Source organism: Magallana gigas, chromosome 9 (genome assembly GCF_963853765.1).
Source record: "Magallana gigas chromosome 9, xbMagGiga1.1, whole genome shotgun sequence".
Lineage (NCBI taxonomy): Eukaryota > Metazoa > Mollusca > Bivalvia > Ostreida > Ostreidae > Magallana > Magallana gigas.
The window spans coordinates 17328101-17354217 of record NC_088861.1 but is presented as its reverse complement, the minus strand read 5'-3'; the positions used below and the strand labels follow the sequence as shown (position 1 = coordinate 17354217).

At 32.2% G+C, this 26117-nt stretch overlaps 2 protein-coding genes and 2 long non-coding RNA genes across 4 annotated transcripts; 1 reads left to right on the top strand and 3 right to left on the bottom strand.

Annotated features, from left to right (window-relative positions):
- Nucleotides 1–2770: 2770 nt before the first annotated feature.
- Nucleotides 2771–6167, top strand: LOC105337071 (uncharacterized). The gene is made up of 3 exons (XR_010709590.1): nt 2771–2786; nt 3622–3817; nt 5530–6167. It is a non-coding gene; the product is annotated as an uncharacterized lncRNA (long non-coding RNA).
- A 3558-nt stretch (nt 6168–9725) lies between these two features.
- Nucleotides 9726–13595, bottom strand: LOC105337078 (carbohydrate sulfotransferase 11-like). The gene is made up of 3 exons (XM_011441651.4): nt 13054–13595; nt 11959–12089; nt 9726–10856 (listed from the first exon to the last, which is right to left on the bottom strand). The coding sequence occupies exons 1-3, from the start codon at nt 13154–13156 to the stop codon at nt 9726–9728; spliced, it is 1365 nt and encodes a 454-aa protein (XP_011439953.3). The 5' UTR covers nt 13157–13595.
- A 4100-nt stretch (nt 13596–17695) lies between these two features.
- LOC109619851 (uncharacterized) lies at nt 17696–18212 on the bottom strand. Its single transcript, XR_010709038.1, has 3 exons — nt 18063–18212; nt 17919–17977; nt 17696–17828 (listed from the first exon to the last, which is right to left on the bottom strand). It is a non-coding gene; the product is annotated as an uncharacterized lncRNA (long non-coding RNA).
- A 2418-nt stretch (nt 18213–20630) lies between these two features.
- Nucleotides 20631–21423, bottom strand: LOC136271658 (uncharacterized). The gene has a single exon (XM_066072043.1). The coding sequence runs from the start codon at nt 21282–21284 to the stop codon at nt 20721–20723; it is 564 nt and encodes a 187-aa protein (XP_065928115.1). The 5' UTR covers nt 21285–21423; the 3' UTR covers nt 20631–20720.
- Between the last annotated feature and the right edge of the window lie 4694 nt (nt 21424–26117).

The following is a 26117-nucleotide window of genomic DNA, read 5'->3' as shown; positions in this document are numbered from 1 at the left end:
TGGTGGAGGTGGGTCAAAGTAAAAATAGAAAGTTACGTAATGTACATATAGCTCCGGGGATTTCCACCATTTTCAGAAAACCCGGTACTATGGAGCTATATATATTAGTGTAATTTAACTGTGTAAACTGGAATTTAGCTCATGAATAAAGTGTATGTGCAACCTTTTATAGAGACTTTGATTAGTTTATGTAAAAATTTTAAAAATCGATGTAATAAAGACAAGTTTATCTGGCTAGCCTAGCTAATGTCTAATGAAGGAGATAATGTTATTGAAATTTTGCAAACAACATTTATATAGTTGTTTTCAACTGAAAGAAGTCTCGTGTTTTTAAAACTGAGACTGTAATAGACTCATCTTTTATATAACTTAAATATATAAACTATCAATTTGAAACCCTCTCTCTCTCTCCTTGTACATGTACATTGTATGTGTGTATGGATTTTTTTTTATCATTTTGTTTTAATTTTGTAATTACCTTTATCAGCCAATTAGGCCCCGAATTTGGAAATACATGTAAAGTATCTATCTATCTATGGCTGCTATACAACACAGGTACACACTGCCTACATAAATAAATACTTAATTTTTTTTACAATAACAGATAGGGGACATATATATTTCCATTACAAAAAAATGAATATAATTATGTAAAATCAAAGAATAAACAGTGGTACAACATGTATCATAATTACTGTAGCACAATCAATATTAACAAGTAACAGCTATTCATGAAGCTTGTCTGACATAATATTCCCATGCGCGGATCTAAAGGGTGGGGTCGGAGGTGTCCTGCAAAATTCAAACTTTAAATTACGTTATTAAATTACCAAAAATTTGCCTTGGACCCCCCACGGCAAACTCATACAACCGTCGGACACCCCCCCCCCCCCCCCGAATATTTTTAATTTACACTTGTATATCATTCTTCAAATCATGAAATCGTCGAATTATAAAAATAAAATCAATTTCATTCGAGCCAATTTAGCTTACAGTGAGAAACATTTCATGCATACTTGTTACGAGACAGAAATAAAATAATCAAGATTAAAAATCTTAAAATGAAAATGGCAAAAATTGGTCATCTACATTAAGAGCCCCCACCACCCTTCCATTTGTCCATCAAGTAAACGGTGCCCAAAACGTTAACAAGAGAATAAATGAGTTTCATTGGTGACCGTTTTGACGTAATATATTTACATCTGGTTTTTTTACGGAAACTTATGGTTAATTCGTAGCTCTATAAAAAGAGCCAGACTGAAATATACACGACTTGCTTATCGATTTGTCGAAACCTACAGCGACCTAAGAAAATTCATAGACCGCACGAAATAATCCTGATGCTGTCAGATTCAAATTCCCATAGGAGACGATATTTGGCTCTTTCTGAAGCTTTTAGCTAACGTACTGAAGTACATAAACAGTAATTTAGTGAATTTTACTTACTTTTTACAATCAATTTATAGTTTTGTTAAAAGAAAGATGTAAATATAAACAATAAAATTCTTTATTTGATAATTCATGCGGGTTATGAAGGTAGCGATCATTGCAGAAAAAAATAACATAACCCACAAACGTGCGTTATACATGTATGTATTTTTTCTGTGATGTCGCCACCTTCATATCCAGCATGAATCACCAAAGAAAGCATTTTATTGTTTAAATGAACAATTCCACCATATTGCGATGTGAATGTGCATGACAATTTGGTGCAAGGTTGATATGGAATCTCCAATACAAATGTATGCCTATTTTTGGGTTGTTTTTTTTTTAACTTCTTTAGTGAAATTTGATCCACTTTTGTAAGTTGTTTTAAATTTAAGAAAACAAGATCTTTTAAAGTCACTGCTCTATCGTCTTGTGATTAAAAACATCGAGAAAATGAAACGCTTTTAGATATGTCGATCTCTATATCACATTGATGGTCACATTTCAAAGCATAATCTTATGAGAAGTGTTTATTTTATGAATTGTTGAACTTTGGAATTAAGGACGACAGACCCAATTTGTTCTTCATGTGCTAGAAAAAATAATTTTATAAAATTCTGAAATAGAATTTCTATTCATGTTGGTCTTCGATCATTTAAAATATGACCACGTCATCAACTTCTTTTTTTACGGGGGCAATCTCAAAGGGTGGTTTGTTGTTACTTTTCTTCAATTTTTTAATAAAAATTACTGCAAAAACACCAAGAAAAAGGTTATTATAATAATAGGTACATCAAGTTATTTCAAGGTTAGTTTACGAAACAAAAACAACTATTTATAGAGATTGCTAAACGTTATTAGTCCCCTACCGGTTTTCACCGGAGGGGACTATAGCTTTCCTCTGCGTCCGTCAGTCCGTCTGTCCGTCCGTCCTTGTTCATCTGTCTGTCCCACTTCAGTTTTCCACACTTTTTTTCTTTATGCGTTTGAGGAATAATGAGGAATTTGCTGAACAGCTTCAAAACGTTAAACTGCAGACCAAGTTTACACTTTTGTAGCGTCTGGTTGACGTATTTTCGAGAAAATTAATTTTTTTATATTTCAATATTTAAATGTTCGGGTTCGTTATCGGGTTCGGTGTGTGTTGAATAAACGAGGAAAGTACAGTGTATGTAGTCAGTAATAATATCGTGCATTACTTGAACCATTCCTTTTATTAAATATTGTTTCTAACAAACAAATAAGTTCTGTAAAATAGTGTCAAGCATTGTGTTGTAAATTTAATCGACAGTGTTTTTTGTATTATTACAATCGGGTTCGTTATCGGGTTAGTCTGTTGATTTGGGGTGCAGAAGACGGTAAGAAATGATATTCTGCATAACAGTGCATTGTTTTCACTTTCTACAAACCAGTAGGGGACGTGTATTGCTTATGCAATACTCTCAGAATGCTTGTTTATGATAAAATACTTTAAAGTTTAAGCACACGACGATTTTACTCTATTTTTAATTGGAATATTGAAGCAAATCGGAATGTAAATGATTTGTTCACAGACTCAGTCTCTGTTAATTGATCTATGTAGATACTATGAACTAATATAAAATTAAACTCACTACAGTATTTTGACATCAGTTGTGCATGCTAATTATATAATATTGAAAAACGTCACGGTAGCATATTAAAGTATAACAAGGTCAGCCACTATTTGCACAATATAAAGCGTGTATTGATGATGTAGAACAGCTAAATATTGCGTCATAAGCGGTATATATCTGCGTGAAGCGAATTAGGTCCGTTGTCCTAAATTCTGAAAATGCTTCATGATTCTAACACCTGGTCATTTTTGGGCTCTACGTTAACATACACTAGACGAGGGGCTTTGTTTTTAGATATTGTAAAATGTTCAACTTTAAAAATTATAAAGTAATTTTGGGATTTTTTCCTTTATACTAAATGATTTACAAATGCACATGCTGGGTTAGGAAGTTTTGTTTTCAACCAACTTTCAGTCAAAAAAACATTGAGAGCAGGCTTGAACAAAAACATATTTTTTTGAAAAAAGTAATTATCCAAGACCTAAAGCTTGAAAATAAAATCATTTATGTTTAAATTGTATCCCTCAATCACTGCGCATGCGCTTCGTACTATCAGTACTTTGATTTTCCTCTCTCTTTCTTTTTCTCTTCGATACAGAAGCCTAGTGCGTGTATGCATATCGATTTTTTCTTTCATCTTGTTTGGAGTGACATCATTATATCGATGCAGTTCTGTCCGTAAAGCACTACCGTGGTGAAAAATTCACACAAAATATGTCGCCACATCAACACACAAGGAAATCTTTATGGGCTAGCGATTCCAGCTTCTTTCAACTTTTATGAGAGCAGAGCAGGTAAATTCTTTACAGTCTGAAATTCATAAGAGGTAGGATCATGTACATACATTTATTCTCGGCATTTATCTTGCAGAAAAAAAAATCGTTTCTTTCGGAACCTCTCGGTTCTTAACGTTCTCCATTTACATTAATTTCAGTTAAATGTTCAAATTTTGTCTGGTGATGATTGGATGCGATCAATACCTTTTTTTTAATGTTAAGGAACACGCCACTCTGTATTCAACTCGATTGAATGCATGTGTATAGGGTTTATCGTAAATCGATAGGTGGTTTTACATTATCTATTAATACACAAGTGTCTATGAATAATAAATGATACCGATGGATATATAGTGAAGGCAATGTTTCTGACCCTCTGCCACTTTCAAAAAGTACTGATAGCTGAAAAACAAATACGAAAAATAGAAAAAAGGAGATAAATGTTCATGTTTAAGCACCTTTTAAAAAAATATTGCAATGCTTCGAGCAGCGTTAAACGTATTTAAATATCATGATTATACATGCACTCCCAATACTCTTTAATATTCATTATATATAGTAATACCTTTTTTTTCCTTTGTCTAATAAATACAGGTTTATCTGTTTCTCATTAAAAACTTCATAAAATTACATATTACAACACTAATAGATAATAAAATTAATTTGTTTACAACATTGCAATAAGCAAAGAAATCAATAAATACACATACCTATGAAGGACACACTGTGATTGTTAATTTTTTTTTACACCGAAGTTAACTCTTTGCCTTTCTCTTAAACAATGAAAGAAAGCTAGGCAAGAAATAACTAAAATGCTGTTCTTTCTATAACACCATAAAATAATTAAACAAAACCTTAAATGTTTTCTCTACAATAAAGATAAAACGTTACTACATTTGTAACAAAATAAATCCAACTTAGTCCAGTGGTTTACACACCAAAGGCACCCGGTGCAATACCCCAAAGCAACAGAAAAAATATTTTTTATGTGAACATTCAATGAATAATAAAAATATTTACATTCCACCCTCTACATCCACTTAGTTTGTTTCCATCTATTTCTAATCGATGTAGTTCATACATGCATGACTAGACAAACATCTACGCAATCCCATGTTCGAACTAGATGTCGAAGTTAGAATATAATTTATGTATTTATTCTAATTTCAAAAACTGTTGTAGATTCGATTCATTTTGTACATTTACATGTAGATAATAATTTTTTAAATTAAATTTTTTTTATACTTCTGCTGCTTTTATGGAACTGGGAAGTTGGTTGTTTATTTAATTTAATTATTTAATTGACAATAATTATAATTTAAATACTTTTGCTTACTTTTCATAGATGATGGACTAAATGATTCAAAAGTTACTATGAATATAAACAGTAAAATGTTTTCTTTCGTGCTTCATTTTGACTATGAAAGCAGCTAGCATCGCAGAAAAAACCCAACTACATAATTCGATGTCTCGGGTTATGTATTTTTTCTGTATTGCTGGATACATTCACACCCACATGAAGCACAAAAGAAAGCAATTTATTGCTTATTAATAAATAATCCGATCTTTGACCTGTTCCACTGTATGATCAAATTGATTTCGACCATCGGCCTCGGTCAAGTCAGGTCTTGGGTCCTCAATCTGCCATTATGACGTCCTTGATAATGAGAGGTTAACTGTGTACTAATGAAATTAATGCCAATTTCCCATGCTTTTATTCTTTCATACAGATCTAAAAACTATGGCATTTCTTTGTGATAACGGAAGACGGAAACTGGGCGCCTTCTTGGTAGTTTTGGTTGTCGTGGAAATATTTTTCATTTGCCTAATGGTTCGTCATGAGCACAAATCGGCCATTACGCATGCCCTTCTGAGACAGGAAATGGAAGTACGCCGAGTTACACCACGTGGTATTGATGGAATGTGAAAATGAAGAAGAGACGAACAATGGAACGGGAAAAATTATCGGTCTTCCGAATTCTGGTACATTGTACCAGCAGAGCGTGCGAAAAGTGGATGCATCATATATCACAAAATTGCAGAGCGTGTTTAGAGGGAAAATCTGAACAAGTGACATTTCAAGGGAATCATTTATATGCATGTACATGTACGTTCTAAGAATAACATTTTGCCATACTATATGATAGTATATCTGTTAAACTATGCATTCACGCATTTTGTTGATTCGATTTAAAAAAAAAAACCAACAACGACTTTGCTGTCTTTTGTTGAACGTTTGATTGTGTTCTCATAATAAATTTGATCACGTGTACTTACATACACGTCAGTTAGATTTATGTAAAGTAACTTTTTGTGATCTATGTCATTGTGCTTTTGGATCAGTATGCAATAAAATCCCCCGAGTTCTTGTATTGTTGTTTTTATCATACATGTATTAATGATCAGCATCGTTTCAACTGGGTTTAAGGACGTGTGTTACATGTACGAGGGTTGATCCAAAAGTAATGTCACAGATGCGATAAAATCGTCAAAAATCCGCGTAAAAAGACAAAAACTTGTGCTTTGAGATATCTATCTATTTCAGTTCAGATCTGAAAATTTTAATGCATTATGATAAATATTTCTGAAGATAATATATTTTGTAGAGCGTAAGGTAAGGATAGTCGCCGCACGCTAGCGACGTCATTTCTAGATCTTTGGCGTCTGGTAGAATTTCGTAAATTAGTACTCTATAGAAATTGGCCACGATGCTCTATATTCATTTATTTTTTCATTTTTTTTATATAGTAACTAACTACTCTTTTTTTAATCGATGGGGTAGTATATTCGATATTATTTAATGTGCGATCAGTTTGTCGAGGTCTCTTCAATAAGTCATGAACGTAGGTTTATGATATATCCCATGACGTAAGAGCCTAGTTTTTACTTACCTTCAGAGCGTATATCTTCTCTCTATTTAATTTATTTATTAACATGACATATGCTTTTATTATACATTGGAACCACGTTTAGGGCACCCTGTTCACTCGCTCTCAATTTTTAGTTGATATATCAATTCCAGTGCATTTTCTAGTGATTTCTATCCATCTGAGCAAAGAATGTCTCCTATCACTTTTCGCATGTCCAGTCTTTTCATTCCTTGATCTAGAGAAAACAGGCATTGCGTAGATATCCAAAATGGACTGCAACGTTTCCTAGTTTTTTAAAACAGTTAGAAAAGGTCTATGGTATATCTGTTTCAAAAAATTGTGTTGTTTGGGTCTTTTTGAAATTTTGAAGCATGTAATTTATACATACATACAAAATTAATCTTAAAAAAGGCGTAAATTCATGACGAGGCGATGTCACGTATTTATCATGCTATAAACAGCAATATCTTTTTAAGTGTTTAACAAAATTTAATAAAAATTTTACTTCAAATTAGAATTTTGATAAGGAAAAGTTTGATGTATCATTTTATACAATACAGCGCCAGTGTGTGAAACGCGGTGCACAGTGTGACATTACTTTTGGATCCACCCTTGTATATAAATGTAAGTATGAACCGTGTCCGCCATTTACTTTATTGTACAGCTTTATCTATGCAATGACACGGATCGACTAACTTTTAGAATATATTCTTTCTTTTTTTACAGCTACAAATAATTACTTTGATTGAATCTGATAAAAGCGTACTTGAAACGACGTTATATCGAAAGCTAATGTGTGTATAAGTGTTCATTTCTGATGAAGTATAATTATGTACATGTACCCAGTACTGTACATGTTTTAAAATTTATATAATTCATTTAAGATTTATTTCACAAGTTTTTGCTTTTAAAGGGGCATGGTCGCGTTTTTCGTCAAATTCTATTATTCTATTTTTATTATTTACAATGCTTTAGAAATGCATTTCTAATGATCAAATCAAATTTGAGAGTCATTACTAAAGTTTTAAGCAAGATACAGAGCTCACAAATCTGTGTCATGTAAACAAGGCTCGTGCCCTGTTTTTGTTTACAAAGGTTCAATTTACCAATAAAAAACCTTTTTCAAGCTGATTGTTTTCTCTTCTTATTCATTTTAAGCATAGATAAACAGTTTCTTACATTTAACACATTCATTTAAGGCTTAAATTTGAAATTTTTACTTTAACATTCAAAATGTAAACAAAAGCTTTGTTTACATGTCAAAGAATTGTAAGCTCTGTAATTCGCTTATAACTTAACAAATGACACTCAAATTTTGTTTGCCTATTAAGAATGTCTCACTGAAGCATTGTAATTATTCAAATCGGAAAAATAATTTTTGACCAAAATCGTGACCATGCCCCTTTAAATAACCCGTTTCCTACACTAATTGTCTCTTTTAAAGAGTAGCAATTAAGTCTTCGAATTATGAGTGTATATTTTAATGTTTTTAACAAATATTTTGGTTTTCTTTTTAAAAATAAGATTAATTCTAATGCCTATTGATTTTCAATTCAATTTAACATAGTAATTGAATATCGATTTTCTACATACAATAAAATTTCTAATTTCATTGCAACTATCGCGTGAAAATCAATCGCGTCAGAAAATACCTTCACAATCTGATGATCGGATAAAATACATGTTTTCTTCTCTATTCTCTCTCTCCCTTCCATCTCTCTTTGTCTCTCCCTCCCCCTTTCTCTCTCTCTGTCTTTCTCTCTCTCTTCTCTCTCTCTCTCTCTCTCTCTCTCTCTCTCTCTCTCTCTCTCTCTCTCTCTCTCTCTTATTGCATTCATCACTAAATCGACCTGTTTACACAATTTTAGCTCTTGTTTTGCTTCGGTGATCGCAATTTTGTTATTCATTGAGACCTCCATCTGTTGCACTCATATTTCACCCAATCTTGTCTTAAGATTATGTCCACACAATACAGGCCATTATGCATGTTTTAACACGACGACATAATGAGCTAGTTCAATCAAAGCCTGAATTCATAGAGCCATTTCAACAGTGCATGTACTTAGAACCTTGGGCAGGACTTTGGGTATTTGTGACCAACAGTGGCGTAGACCTGTCTATTGCATATTTCCAACCACTCAGTCGTGGCTCGTTGAAATCAACAAGATTTATTTATACAATTTTCCTTTAGTATGTTTGCAATGGAAATCTGTGACACTCAGTGTTCAATAACACACGTCAAACCTGATCACGGCGGATGAACACAAGTAATTATAAACGTCATCACGCGTTTTGAATAGATATAAGTCCCACTACAGTTTAAACTATTATTGTTACATTGTAGATTAATAAAACGTTTAAACCTACACCTAACCAATTTGGTATGTACGTTAAAAAAAAATGGAGTAAAATCATATCCATCCTATTCCAAACAGGAAATTTCCAATTTAGAATAATAAATATTCATGACAACGAAGAAAGTTCAAGAAATTGGTTCACGGTAAGCAAGCGATGCAGGGCTGACCGTTGGTGTCTAACAATGCATATAAGTAAAATACGTTGGTCATGTACCTGAAGTAAGGAACATAAAAACTTTTTGGGTCTATAACAAGTGTTTTGAATGAGTGCATTGCCTAGCTTTATACCAGGCCAGCCTCTTGAATATTTGATGCGAAAGACTTTCATTGGCTCTTTGAAATTATTTCAAGAGATACTGTATGGCTCTATCTTTTCTATCTTATTAAAAATCTTTAAAAGATGCATTCATATATTAATTTCCTTAAGCTTAATTATCCTTATTTCATATAGCTAACGCAGAAGAGTTTTCTAATACAATACCAGTATAACGTTTACAAAATAACTGGATTATATAGTTACATTATACAAGTAAAATACATTTTTAACATTCACGGATTAGTTAACTGAATGTGTTGTTATTATATGTACTCATAGTGAAATACTCTGATTTATGTTTATAACCACTGCAAAGCAAACGTGAAGAAGAAAATATAAATGCATAACTCACTATAAGATTCCATCATTTAATTACCAGTAGATTATATTTTAGTTTTATTATAAACCAAAAATATATCCGTATGCTGTAACCGCGGTGAAGTCGAGTTAAAAATCGTCTCAGGAAAAGGGTCATAACCAAAAATTTCAAAATCTGGTCTCAACGCTTGAACTAATAAATTGAGAGATTTTAAATGAACAGTTCTATAAATTTCTCGAAAATATTTAACTTTTTGGATCTTTAGTTCTCCTTGGTTTGATTTCAGGTGAGCAGATTTCATAACTTTGATGAGATCAACAGGTTTAATGCTCTGAGACTTCGTTTCGTCAAAAGGATATATCTCGTGGTCACTGATGAGTCCTTTTATCTGCATATGTTTCCAAGACCGAAGGTAAGCTTCATGCATGCTGATGCAAGGCGTAATGGAATTCTTTCGGTCTTGGAGTGATGTGGCCACGTCTAGAAATGTATCATCAACCGCCATACTTTTCATGTCTGTTCCCTCGAAATTCGAAACGTTCCATGTTTTCATCAGAAAACTAAAATCCTTGTCAAAAGTTTCCATTTTGCCAATGAAATCGTACGGTATCTGGCATGGCTTGCACATGTCGTGCATTGCCATGAAATGTGGATCTCTGACTTTCTTAAAATATCCCTCCGCATTGATGACGTAATCCACAATTTCCTGGAAAGTGATGTCACTATAGCACGCGGCGCGGCCTCGTTGTGGATTTGGTCGTATCGAACGGCCAATAGAATTCCAGTAATAAGGATTTGCTGTGTAAATTTTATCTAGATATCCCGACAAAAGTCTTGTGAACGGATTTCTGGCAATCACGAAAACAAAATTCGTCTTGAAAGACGCAAGAGCATGGTAGAGACCTTCCTCTACGAACGGAACGGATTTCTCGTTGACATGCAGTGGTGCGATGTCGTATGGCGTTTTCAGGTTTGTTGAATCCAGCATCTGTAACATCCTTCGCCAGAATGTCGATCCTGCTTTTTCGATGCTGCAGTACAAAATGTGATGCGAGGAACTTTTCCGGAAATGACGCTTCATGGAAAACTTTGTTTCTTTTCCAAATTGAAATTCTCTCCCTCGACACGCATTGCTGTATCTCTCTAATCGCTGGATCAGGTACGACTCGTTTATATTATATTTCTTAAAAGGAAACTGAAATTGAATTTGAAATAAAGATTTTTAAAAGAAAGATATGTCGCATCAAGTGAAATAAAACGCTGTCATCGAATGAAAATTGTCAATTTTTGGAACAACCAGTCTCCTCTTCAGGACAAAAAAATAAATTCTTTAAATCAAATGTTAAAATAATTTTTATAAGTATATGTATATTGAATTTTACAGATTAATGTGTAAAATTTACAGATTGAGGTGAAATTTTTACAAATTAATTTTTACACACTGAGTTGTAAATTTTATACGTTAAAGAATAAACATACAAAAAATAAAAAAAATGTGTCAATGTGACAATAATACGCATATGTAGAGAACAACGAGAAAGTATTGTCGACAGATAGCTGAAATATACACCAAACATTATGATGTACAACTTTTCAAATTCAAAATGCATTTGAAAAAAGATAATAAAATGAATGCGTTTTATAAGTTTAACATTTTCATAACCTCAAATTTACGTTTAAAAATCCATACTACATGTATAATATTACAACTTTATCGAAAAGATCTTACAATCGACTGTTTCATCGTATTTGGTTTTTTTGTTTTGATATAAAACCCCATACATTAAATGTTGCGCAATACCCAAAGTCAAGGACAAGATTTGAATCTGAAGGTCTATCACATCATAAGTTGCCCAAATCCAGTCAACAACTGTTTTGTTATTCCCCTACTACAGATGAAAGTAATATTTCAAATAGCAACTAGACATTCTTGTCGCACGGCCCATCGGGTTTTTTTTAAAAGTCGATATCGGGCGAATATTACATGAAATTAGCAATGACGTAGCTGTCCAACAATTTTTATAATGGACCATCGATAGATCATCGTTACATCGATACATCGAAAGATCGATAAACATCAAATTTACTAGACCACTTGAATTAGGTACACGTTCATTTTGTTGGACTTTTTGTCAGTAAGAACTATGAAGACGAATATTTATAAGGGTGCAACAAATAAAAATATAATTATATAATAAGTTGAAAAAATATCTAAAACAATAAATTAAAAGGTTTTTTTTTAATTCTAATGTGTTTTAAGGTATTTCTACAGTTAATCAAAAAATTTAAAAAAAAACCTTGATTTTGTGACTTATATTCCTGGAATTCCTCCTTCCGTTTGGAATTTGCTCGACAAAAAAATCAGTTACATGCCGAATTTTTAAATCTCTAGTTGCAGTATTTGATGCTTGTCTGCTCACGGAAACATCTGTAAAATGAAGAATTAATAACAAAAATAATGATAATAAAGTTTTTTACACGATTCAAATAAGGCTGGACGACCACGGCTATTGTATCGTTTAGTTTTTTTATACTCTGTCCCAAGATATCCTGGATTCACATTTGGCTTAATTGCTTGATATTTATAAATACCTCAGGGTTCAAACGATGTTCATTCAAAAGTATGAAAAATTTCCAAGATTTCTCAGTCGAAACGCCCCTGTTAGATTATCAGGTTTCAATACAATGCTAAAAATGTGATAATCTACGGCGATTTTGTATTGCAGCAAGCCCGGATGATAACGTTGAAAAATTGCGCGATGTATTCTGAGTGTATTCCAAATGGAGAAAAGATGTAAACATTCCCGATAATTATAAATCTCCGTAAGGAATCTGATTTCGTTCCTGTGAATTTTTCCGAGTGAAAGATGATAATGTGTCAATGAAATTATATGTCTCTTGGAAATTTTCCCTTTCATCGATTTCAGTTGCACTTCTATCACAGGTACATGTATGTGTATTTTTATTAAAAATCGTCCAAATGTGCAGCATAAATATCTTGGGAGAGACTATACCAAAGAACTAGACATAAAGGAATATGAAGGATTCAGGTTTATATGTGGCAAAATCAACACATACATGTACTAATAACTCAACAAATAAGCATGTGGTTTTTAAAAATTGCAAATTTAAAAAGACGAAAGACTTTTTTAAAAAATTAAAAAAAAAAAAAATTAAGATTAAAATAAATGTACGGAATTATGGAATGTTGTGATTTTGCAATCTTTGAAATTATATTGGTATATTGGATAAAAATGACCAAAAATACATTGAAGCAATAATTCCTTTATTCACAGCGACATAGTTATTGAAAAATGACAACAGAAAATGATTGTTTTAGATTAATCAGACAACTCAATAAAGTGGGAAATCAAATAACACATTCGTTTTACCTCGTATTTGGAATATTCCAATCATCGAGAATAGAAGTACCATGCCCAACAACAGTTTTCTGATTAATTTTCTCCTCAAACGCATCATGTTTAACGTTTTCATCTACAGATGCTGTAATTGACTATTCAAAAAATTCATCCATCTTAAACATACCATGTACGGACCTTAAGTGAATCAATATTAAAACTATAAACCACATTTATCTACAAGCTATGTCAACGATGCGTTAAACCATAATGTAGAGCAAGAAAATATCAACATCTTATTATAATTAATTTTAACACTTAATATTCCATGTTAATTGCCTTTAATACGAGTGCATGTGCTGAAGGAGTACCTAAAAATGAAGAACATTTAGTTTTATAACTTTTATAAACGATAAATAAAGACACAAAGTTAGTCAAACATTTACTATTAGCACCACCCCATTTTTGAAACTCATAAAAGGCATGTGTGCAATTTATTCTTTTTAACAGCTGTGCTTATGTAACCTAGTTAGACTTTCAAACAGTTTTATATACTTGTTTTATTTTTCCAAACAAAACACCCCAATCCATCCCACCCCATGCAACCCCCGTATCCCCTTTCCATAAATACAGTCACAATAATTATTGTTTTCTTTCATCTATTCATGAATATTTAAAAGCACGCACGTAAGATTGGAACTGAAGGTGCAATTTTTTTGTACAAAAACTTTTACAATCGATTAAGAAATGTCCACGGTCATATATATAATTTGGCGACATATTGTTATCGTCTCCATCATAGTTCGATGCTTCCTTCGGGCACATTTTTAGTAAACTCTCAATCATCAATCATTTTATGAATAAGTTTTTAATCCCTGCACAATATGTTATAGAAACACATTTTCTTCTATTTTGTTATGTTATTTTTAAAGGTGGTTTGAAACACCTCCATGCTGTGACTTACTTTTCATCGAAATGAGCGTTATTGCATGCGACCATTTTTGAAGAATTCTAAACTGGCAACCCTCTGGAAATGTCTATGTCATTGTATTGGCCATCTCCGGGTAAAAGACGGTAGAGGTTCTGTACACCGGTACATGCCTGATATCGTTTTCCCCAAGACCAATACGATTAAGTTTTAAGGTTAAATAAGGGCTTTAAGGATTCAATCTAGCTTTACTTTTCTAGCTCAGCTTTGAAGAATTATTCAAGTTCTGTTCCTATTGGGTCCTTTACATGGTTGAGGAGATTTCATACATTTTGAGCTACTGCTATAATTGGAATGTTTTGTAAATCATTCTCCTTATTTTCAGACGTTCTTCAGCAAGTGTATATACTTATTATTATTCAAAAGGTATGGTATTCTAGCATGTGTATTTATGACTCGAAGAAGACTAAGCAGTTTGGAGAAACTTTAAAAACTTTTTCTTAGAAAAAAATTCAAGTAATAAAAAGTCCCTGTCGTATTCAAACTCAAAATCTGCGGTTCAAAAGTAAAATGCCTTATATCAACTGTTTAACAGAGTAAAGCAAGTTGTAATACAATGTATTACAGTGCAATACATTTTAATATTGAAAATGCCTTATCCACTGTTTAACAAAGTAAATCAAGTTGTAATACAGTGTATTACAGTGTAAAGCATTTGTAATATTGAAAAATGCCATACCTACTGCCTAACAAAGTAAAACAAGTTGTAATAAATAATTTCCCAACGGGGTATACTGTGGAATCATAAGAATTCGTGGTGGCTCAATTTTCGTGGTATTCGTGGGTAGCCCCCCCCCCCCCCCCCCCATGAATTTAAATCCTCAACGAAAAACAATTTTAGAAAGAGTTATCTTTGTTGCTGAAACAGTAACCAACGCATCCACGAAATTACAACCCCACGAATCAGCAAAAAAGTCATAATCCACGAAAATTGGCCCCCCCGATTTAAATGATTCCACAGTAGAGGAATTTTTATGAATCTACAGAAATAACAAATTGCAACACACTATTATCAGGACATTTGTGATTAAAATTTTCAAATAGTCGTAAGGTTTTTAAAAAAAAAGAATTATGACTAGGAGTAGATATTTTGCAATGTAATAAAATCTTGTGATGTCAAGTTTGAATAATAAGATTATTTTAACTTTGAAAATCTTTGAAAATCTTCAAATCCGATGGTCTTAAATGTAGGAGTACATTTTGCCCTCTAACTATATTGAAAAACCATTTCAGACGTACTTAATATAAGCTAAAAACTTTTAAAAAAAACTGAAAAAAAAATTGAAACCCACTTTGATGTTTTAAAGATAAAATAAAGGCAAATTATGCATGTCACAAAATGAGCAAAATAGACCGACAATCTTGGATAAAATCATTTGAAATCTAAAAATGTTTTTATATGAAAGTACTCTTGCTTCAGTTATTTTCGATTAATTTAATCTTAACCTTCATCGACTGACTGACTCTATTTCGCGTATGCATTGATTACTAGGTCTTCTAAATCACACATAAAGAAAGAGTAAAATTGTGAACTTTATGTTGGGAAATTGTGACCAAGTAATTGATATAAGAAAAAACGTCTCTCCATCTCAAACTCTTCAATTACTGTTGTCTAAAGTACAATGTGAGCAAAATAAAGCAAAAGAATGTTACTGTCAATCGACGCATAGATTTTGTGTTCGTTGAACCCGGTCCCTCCAACTTCTTTGAAAAACCTCAAATGTTGTCATTTACTTAACTAATGAATGATATTTTTTTCTTCTCTCATACATTTATTTTTTTCCAGTTGAGCAATCTAAGAAGGAGTTACTTCCCCTTGGTGGCCATGGCGTAGATCAAACTGCCTTGAATCCTTTATTCTCCAACCAATTTCAACTTGCACTACTGGTATTTTGAGGGATTTGAGAGATAGCACTGTTCTTACGACAAATATGTTTGTTAAATCTTTCTTTACTTTATATTTGTTATGCTCTTCGGATTTTCCCCTGTTTGTTGTCATACATGTTTGAAACTGGTTACACAAGGAGGAAAATTTAATGCCTTGACGAACAAAATGGCGACCAAGGGAAATAACTCTCAGAAATGAATCTCTTACTTTTATAAATCAAGCTGTGGTTAGCTGCTTAATTCAGTTCTTTAAGAACAGTGTAAGACAAAGTGATGATGTATTTCATTGTCAAATGTTGTATCAAACTCGAGGAAAAACACCAACTCAGTTATCAATCTTTGAATAATCTACATGTATTGGGAATTCTGTGTTCATACGTCTCTGTAGACGATAATGTTTCGACCCATTGCAAAATACTCCTCAAAAAAATCATCATCTACAGTATAAGATACAACAATATACACAATAGTCTTAAAAGGTGTTTGTATCTAAACACTGTCGCTAAAAGGTTGAATTAAAAATGGTTAAAGTTAAAAATTAAAATTTGACAAAAAACTCAAACTTGAAATAAGAAGAAATATTTTGATATAGAAAATGGAAATATACTCCACTCACACTGAAACACCGCCAGGACTGGGGAAAGACTTCATATATCACAATGTCCTGTTCTTTTGTATATAAAAGAATCTCCAAGAGATATTCAGTATTCCGTTTTCATTTTTCAAAAGCCTAGTTTTATTTTTTATTTTATTTTAAGAACACCGGGTGCTTTTTCTGTTGAACTTCTAATGACTTAAATTATTGTTTTTCCTTTTTGATAATACATTTATTTGATTTTTTTAATTACAGTTATTTCGTACCTTTATATATATATATATATATATATATATATATATATATATATATATATATATATATATATATATATATATATATATCACAATGTATATATATAACTATTTGTGTCGTATGTGAAGTACAATATAAAATTTTTTTTACAGCATCCTGTTCATGTTCATTTCTATGGAATCGCATCCACTTACCCGTGTGTCGAAAAGCTTTTGGCTTCCGGTTTTCTTTCTCTTTGCTGGCATTTTCTTTCAAAATGTAAGATGCAAGGTGCTTTTCAGCTGCTTCCAAAACCTCCATTTTCTTTGTAAATGTACCTTGAATATTGGCTGTAAAAAAGATCCTCTCTTATATATTTTGAAATATAATACAGTGAGTAACATGATGGTTTTTTTTTAATTATTTTAAGAATAGAAAAAAATTATCCACATTGAAATCTATAATACTTGATCAAATCATTTGCTGTGCCTAGGTAATCTGTGTATATTTCAATTAATATTGAGACCAGCGTCATATTCATTGTGTTTTATGCAAGAAATGACCTTGTACTCTAAGTCCAACGTCTTGTTGAAATTAAATGCATGTTTCCTTGCATCAGATGGACAATATTTTGTAGAGTTACGTTACTGGCGACAATGTAACATATCAAATTATATGCAGTACATAAAATTCGCAATATACTATTTTATAAAATGAATGTCCACTGTACACTTTTAACGACTTACTGGTATACTGTGGAATCATTAATTTTCGTGGGGGCCAATTTTCGTGGATTGCTGAAATTTTATAGGTTCGTGGGGACGTAATTTCGTGTATTTTCTTATTCCTACAAAACGAAATATGACTTTATAACCCTAAAATATTATTCGTGGAGGATGTTAATTCGTGGATGAGAGGTACCCACGAAATCCACGAAAATTGAGCCACCATGAAATCTAATGATTCCACAGTATATTGAACAACCATGCACGTGATGGCAAGAAGTCACAGAACACGTTTGACATTGCCGTTGACACCCTGGCCCAAACGAGGGGGAGGGGCACGGGATGTGGCAGGAATCCCAAGTGAACCCATCAGGACAGGCTACAATATATCAATGACTTCGTTATATTGTTACAAAACATAACATGAATTATAAAAACAATACAAAACCACAACATGTTATCACATTACGTTTGCATGCATTAGTATTTCTGATCCTCATATAGTGTTCACAGCATTGTCCGTTTGATCTGCAAAAACAAAATCAATCCTCTGAATTACAAATAAGTGAAAATATGAAGTTTTAATATCTTATTGCACGTGGTTTGAACTTACAAAATGGAGACACAAGGATCAGCCTCCAAGAAACACATCAAATGATAGATTATGCTTATTCCCAGATTTATTGTGCGCCTCGACATTTTGGAGTTGAATAACATCTGTTTATCTACAATTAAAAAGCATATCCTGAAATTCAAAATTACACGGAAACTTTATGATTGTCTGTGAGAAATCAGAGTTATATACAAAACATCCCTTATAATGTCCTGAAATTATGAACATTTTAAAAAATTCTGAACCAAACTCAATTGGCGTTGTTGTTTTAAAGTGCAGTATTTTTGCCCAATGTTTCTCAAGAATTGCAAAACACCTCGCTAAAATTCCATCCCTTTATCATTGAGCAGGTAGAGTTCCATCAGATATACAATGCTCATATTTTTGCCTTTCCTACCATCCTTTTAAGTGTAGTTGTTGAGTGTCTTCATAAACTGTTACAGCTGCTAAACCATCACAGACCATCCACAATAACGACTGCGTTGCCTTAGTGATCACGTCTGCATTAACCACTTTCCTCTACCTCTCTATGCATAGTAATGTATTGTTAAATTTTACCCAAAATTGGGGTTTGTCAGAAAAACAGACATCAGACCATTGATCAAATACCAAAGTTAGTGACGTCATCACCAATCCAAATGGGCGTCTACGTTTAGATTTCGAAGAGCTTGTCTAGAGAACGTAAGACTGAATACGGTTTTTTTTCTTATAGATTAGTCATATACAGTGATACCTGTAGCCCTTTGAAAGTCATTTTGCTGACTCCTGGCTTTATTATCATATGTTCCATTTGTAAAATAATGGTGTTGTGCTCTTGACGTTTGTCTTTGTTTTTGGTCTTTTTGCCATTGACCTCCAACATGTTATGACTTTGGTGCTCCAAGCCTCTGCAATATTCTCACAATGATGCATGGAGGTTTTCTATATTCTTGAGCCACTTAATGGGTCGTTTGTTAACCACCCTTAATCATTGTTACAATTAGTTTCAGACTGACGTCTACTCGTATTCAAAAAAAATTCTTTAAGCTACTCTATGTACCGGTATCATATTGAAAACTTGTTCCATAAGAAAGTCTTGCTTTCTTTTACACGATCGGAATTAATAACTTGTATCTTAAAACAATTCAAAGAAAATACGTTCTTTAAACTGATTTTGGTGGTTTTTAAGTATTAATATGTAGAGCTATCTTATGCAGGACAACAAAAAATTCGTTAGGACTTATTTTAGTAGTAAGTGAGGAAAATATATACAGATATGCGGAATTAAAAAAAGATTATGTTTTAATCTCATATGTATAACTCATGATGGGAAAAGAAACTAAAAATGTTAATACATGTAATGTGCATGATTGCCGTCGGTAATTTTTCGGGAAACCAATACTTACGAGTTATATAATAACATTTCCTTTTTGAATACAAGCACTTGGTATTAACTTCCTTTTTAATGTTTTTGCCATTAAAATTATAGTCATAAAAACTGTGAAATAAACCATATGATCAAATCTCATTAAAATTCGTTATGCAGATAATGAATTTTAAGTTTTACAGGAAAATTTTGATTTAAGATTGTGAATTCAGAAAGGATTTGATGATGGTAGGAGACAAATTGTGCTTCATTTACTAGTACTCTGTTTCAGAGTATTTTTGAGCGTATATTTTTTTTTATCTGCAACACGTTTTCACGACTTTTCACTCAAAATTACTTTTATATAATACCTATTATCAAAGGAAAATCAAATTTATGTTAGAAAAAAAGTCGCTTATTACATAAAGTTTCATAAATGGAATTTAATTTCATTACACATCTTCTCGTTTACTTAAAGAAATTGACAAAAACGATAACAAATTCTTTGATTAGGTGAATTTGTTAATGTATAAATATCTGAAGAAAATTTTTTCCCCTAGATTTTCAAAACATCTGGCACAGGTTTTGACATTATTATCCCTGTTTGAAATGAAAAAAAAATGTTAAAATGCTCAATGAACAATGGGAAAGATCCTTTAGATTCGCCCCAAGACGTTTTACGCAAATTACTAGTAATCTATAGTTTTAATATATTTTTCATTACAACTCTGATGAACATATACATGCTACTAGTATATAACTTTATATAAATATATAAACGTCCAAATACCACTGTTAAATGCCTTTTCTTCAATTTTATTTTTAGTATATGAAAATCATATACATGTACCTTCAAACTGCGTCAATACGTGGATAACCTTGATTTTTAATACATGTTGCAGCTACATAAGCCATTGATAACAACAGTAAGACAGTTTAATACACTATCCAAAAATAACAGAATTTAGAAAAAGCATTTTATGAACCAACAACGCAATATTGTTTAAGTGTGAGATTTAATTTTTATCACAAGGAAGTTTCAGGCAAAAACACACAATCACAATAAATAAAACGATGTATTATACTAGTATTTAAACAAAATAAAACATCGTTTGGGGTTCTAGGACTAGCTCTTCCTGTTGTAATTTAATATTAATAATAAATTATTAATAATAATAAAATCAAATTAATATTTAATTTCAAATACAAAGGTATATATATTAAAGAAACTTATATGCCAGTTTGGGTGGTTTTTCTATAGCACAGGTTATGTTTATCCCTCCTTTAATCCATGCTTCCTGCTTTCTGATTTTTTATTGAACTTTCGGTAGTTCGTAGGAGTATCCATACAATTCAAAATCAGTTCTGTACTTTCTTTTTAAGTTCTTTATTGTTTTGCGATTGATACCCTCATACGCCCTTGACAGATGCTTCTTGCGTTGAAGCTTTTTCATCACTTCAGTCATAACGATTTTCTGAGAACCTTTTAAGTAATTATTTAAAATAGCGGAAAAGTTCGAATAATTCAGATTTCTGAAACTGTTAGCTGGGAAGAAAATCAAATCAGATATATATCCCTGAATTTGGAAAGACTTCCACAACCTCTGACAGAACTGCATGAATGTCAAACATGGATCCTGTTTCGCCCGCCCGATCATGAGTGGGGTGATTTCTTTGATGGAATTTTCAGTATGTTTTTTCTGTAGATTTTTCAATAATTCCTGTTTTAAGGGTCCTTGTATGGACAGCTGGTTGAGTATAAAGCGTACGTCGTTGTTGAACGTTTCTTGTTTGCTGATAACGTTGTAAGGTACTCTACAAGAGCCACATAACTCAGAGACAGGATGCCAGTGTGGATCGTAGACTTCCTCTTTCATGATGTAATCCAAAAATTCTCCAAATCTGACAGAGGTAGAACACTCTCTTCCTTTTCTTTCATTTATTCTTTTGGTGAATTTCCAGAATCCCGGTAGATATATTTTATCAATATATACGGAATATAAACGTGACTAAGGATTTCTTGTGACGTGGAAAATGACGTCATTACTAGATACGTGATCCCAAGTAGATGTTTTATTCATGGCTATGGTGTGATATTGGTTACGTCTACTGCCAAAGACGTCCTCGACGCTTTTTATCTTTTCTAAGGTTACAAAAACTTGCAACCAGAAAGTGCTGCCACATTTTGGAACCTTGCAATAATTTAGATTCTTCCAGTGGTAAAAGGTTACGTTGGTAGAGACATGATGGTATTTTGCGAGACTGCACTTTTGTCGCAAAAGCGAATTTCTTTCCCAAATTGTTGACATATGTTCCTGTACAGCGCATGCTTCAAGTTGTTTTGTGGTTGCATGATTGAACGTAACATGCCTCTCTATAAGAAGAAAGGAAATCTGGTAGTAGATAAAAGGACCATAAATTATAATTCTGGAGTATTGCCAAGCTATTATATTTTTCTGTTTTTATTATATACAATGCTTTTGGAATGCATTTCTAATGATCAATTGAAATTTGAGAGTCAGTCATTGAGTTATGAGCAAGATACAGGGCTCACAGTTCTTTGTCATGTAAACAAGGCTCGTGCCCTGTTTTTGTTTACGTAGGTTCAATATACCGGTAAAAATTCTTTTTCAGACTGATTTGTTTATTATCTTCTTATTCATTTCAAACATCAATAAACAGTTCCTAACGTTTAACACATTTATTTTAGGTCTAAATCTGGAATTTTACTTCAACATTCAAAATGGAAAAAAGCTTTGTTTATATAGCAACGAATTGTAATCTCTGTAACTCGCATATAACTCAACAAATGGCATTCAAATTTTGGTTGCCTATTAAAAATGCCTTACTGAAGCATTGTAAACATTTAAATTGAAATAATGATTTTTACCCAAATCGTGACCATGTCCCTTTGATGTCACATAGTGTTCATCATCATGTGTAATGCGTCAAAGCATTTAACTATTTTCGAATCGAATAGTTTCGCTTCTATTTTATCATTTTTAATAATATTACGATTGCATCTTGTGTTTGTAACGTGCTAACGCTCGAAGATAACTAACATAAAGGAGTTCCATAATCTTTTCAAAATGACATCATATTGCTGAGGAAAAGATCATCATTCACCATGTTTAAATGTATGACAATACCCGGTTTAGCTTTCTAGGGTACGACCGTTACATTCAAAATTGTAGAACAGCTAATGAGGACAAAAAGAAAGCATACCTCCTACGTTAACCGTTATAAGATTTGACTTGCTAATAACAATATTTTAATTTACAATCCGAGTTTTAAATTTGATATATTTCTATATCAAATTGATGTCACAAGTTTTAATTCTTTGGTGGTCATTTGAACAGCGCAAAGCAATTTATCGTATACCAAATTAATGCATAAAAAAAGTGTTCGTTCAACCTTCAAACAACCCCCCCCCCCCTACCCCAACACTTGCAGAGATCCTTATTCGATCATTTGCAAATATTAATGCTGAAGATTCATATATGGACCTTTAACATTTTCATAGGCAACATTAAAAAGGGACATTGGATGAATAACGATAACCTCTAATGAGATAAACTATTACTTCATCTTGTCTTCTACAAACTCTCATACCCAGACATATATTTTCGTAGACCGTGATGAGTGTTTTATTATGTTGAGGACCAACACTTTTTGAAAGAGAATTAATTGACATGAAAAATGAACAAGATTTAGCAGCCCTAATGTTGGGGTTTTTTTTCTACTTACCGTCGACAATAAACATATATACACGACAGCAACGTGAGACGTTTTATCTAATGACGCCGCATGACTCTTGCACAGAGCCTATAATGATCTTTAGAACAAGACAACATTAAGGTTCCTGACATAAAGTACAAATGAATGGGCAGTCATAAGCTTGGTGTACACTGCTTGCTTAGTTTCATTTTTATCTAATTTTATACACAGTATTTTCAACATATTTTTAACTTAATAGTTATCAATTTTAATTTCATTTTCATTCACGTCTCTTGCAAAGAGCCTAATGATCTTTAGAACAAGACAACATTTAGGTTCCTGACATAAGGTACAAATAAATGGGCAGTCATAAGCTTGGTGTGCACTGCTTAGTTTCATTTTTATCTAATTTTATACACAGTATTTTCAGCAAATCTTAACCTTAATACTTATCAATTTTAATTTCATTTTCATTCACCACAACTTTTTCGACCATCTACCTTTGAACCGTTTAATCAAATATCTTTTGAAAGTTAGTAAAAGTACGTAAATTACTTAAGTTTCATAATCCACACACATAAACAAAAAATATAAAGAGGACATCAACTTTCGGTGTAACAATATCTTTGTATAGCTATTTGAACTAAAGTTGACACTTAAGTCTTTAAATGCTTGACAATCAATCTATTTCTTAAATTAGAAGAATGATTGGCCGTGCTTTTGATCGTGTCTATTAGAGTTCTGTCTAAATATAGTTATGCATGTATGAAAAACAATCAATTTCCGTAAGAAACTAATGGGAACATACGAAGTGGGTGTATACGTATATAAATTTGTAAACTTAAGAATTAATATATTGAAAACGATCTTCATGCAAAATAACCATAAAGCAAACTACTAGTATCTATAGCAAGGAACAAGCTTAATTGTGAAATGTTTCTTTAAATTCGTTATGAAGTACGCAATATTAATGCAAATTAAATGCTTTTAATATACCTTATATGTTATTGTTAACGAACTAAGTTTAACTCGTGCGGTTTCACGCATAGGTGAAAGGTCGTGAAATCTGGCAGTTGTTGTTTTATTATGAAGTTTCGGGAAAAATATTATGAGGAAATCCAAAAAAGAAATTGATATACATTGAAATTCTACAGGCAATATATACTAGCATTGATTTTGTACTTCGTGGCTATAGATCTGGTAGTTAATGATATTTCATTTTAATATTGTTTTTCAAGATTAGTATTGAGGAATCTGAAGTATAATTGAGCCTGAATTCTCAAAATATTTCGGAAAGATTTCGACAGTTTTCTGAGATTGAAATGAGTTTTAAGCTGTCCAAGTAAGTTTGATTTAACGAAATAAAGTCAGGAATAGGCAATCAATGTGCAAAGATACACAAAATCTATTTTGTTTACTTTTAAACGGATGCAAGAGGTATGTCCATTGTAACATAACAGACGATGAATCTTACATATATTAGTTAATTAATTTATGTGGCAGACAAATAAGATAAGGTTTAAAAAAGGATGAGATATAATTGACAATCACCTACCAGGTTGCCGTGGAAAGTAATAAATCCTGGAATAAATATCCAAAAGAAAGCAAGTGGCAAGAAATATCAGGGCACCGCTCGTAAACGTTCGAGGCAAATCAGGCATGACCCTAATACTAGTATATTTGTAGAAATATCATTTCAATGCAATCCCAGTCTCACTTGTATGAACAAGTTTTAATCTGATTAAGGAAAAGAAGCTGGTTCTATTCCACTGTCGACAACGATACCAAATTGCGTACCTTTCAGTTTGTGGACTTATCTAATTAAGATGCGTCAATTCTAATTGCGTGTATGCGTAAATTACCACAAAATAACGTTGTTGAAATATATTTAGATTAAAAATAGAAGTAGTTTTACTGCTATGCAATATGGCGGTTTATGAAGGACGAAAGATACCAAAAAAATTTCGGATTCGATAATACGGCGTTTTCGGTGAGATCATAATTATACATATTTATCACTTTACACTATTTGTTCTTTAGCCTGAAAAAGATTTTTGTATGAAAGCCGAGAGAGCTAATTTTATTTGCATGAAAAGCAAGACTAGTCATTCGTATGAATAACACAAAAGCTCGTTCTTACGAAAGCCCTTAAGGTCAGACGCGACCTATCTTCCATTTTTTTTTTCCTATTTACTTTATGTGAAGATTTCCACTAAATAATTCCATAATTTATTTTTCATGTTATATGATATTTTTTTATTTAGATATAAGGTGTTCAATTGCGAATCTAACAGCTTTACTTTATTTATGAGCATTCAAATGCATTTTGCATGCTAATTTATGGTTAAAAATCTAAATATTCTAGCTCCAAAAAAAGCCTGGTAATTTACCCTGAATTTTTGGGAATCAACAGGTTTATTTGTTAATAAATAAGTAATAATATATCAAGAAAAATTATATTAAATTGAGAAACGCCTCGTGTGTTCTTAATGCTCATTCGACGCACGAGATTCGAATACTAACGTTTGTATTTTAGATATAATATTCAATATATAAACTAACCAAACAAATCATAAACAACAATAAAATATTATGAAGGCATATCTTTCCTGGATACAATAAATCAATCTTAATTTAGATCCTCCGCGCATGTATTTACATATTTAAGAAATAAACAACGTTATTTAGTGAACATGGCGTTATGAATAGCAATTGCTCTGTTGGCATATTCCATGATGCGCGCTAGCGCATCATGGAAAATATGCCAGCAGAGCAGTTGCTATTCATAACGCCATGTTCACTAAATAATCGTTGTTTATTACTTATATTTGCATTTCACCACTCGCAAATACCCTGTATTAGCCTAGACCTTGACATTTAGCTATTACATTAAAAGTAAACATTCAGACTGTAATGTATCTTTTTAATTCACATAGATTTGTTAACAGAATCAATGATATATAACAGTAATTCCTTTAAAATGTTATCAAAAA

What these genes read in the sequence shown, in the direction of transcription:
- LOC105337078 (XM_011441651.4), bottom strand. Translation starts at nt 13,156, where the DNA reads ATGAAAACGTTAAACATGATGCGTTTGAGGAGAAAATTAATCAGAAAA. An exon ending in TGGAATATTCCAAATACGAG is followed by an intron (nt 12,090 to 13,053) that starts GTAAAACGAATG and finishes TTCATTTTACAG; the next exon opens with ATGTTTCCGTGAGCAGACAA. An exon ending in ATATAAGTCACAAAATCAAG is followed by an intron (nt 10,857 to 11,958) that starts GTTTTTTTTTAA and finishes ATTCAATTTCAG; the next exon opens with TTTCCTTTTAAGAAATATAA.
- LOC136271658 (XM_066072043.1), bottom strand. Translation starts at nt 21,284, where the DNA reads ATGAAAGAGGAAGTCTACGATCCACACTGGCATCCTGTCTCTGAGTTA.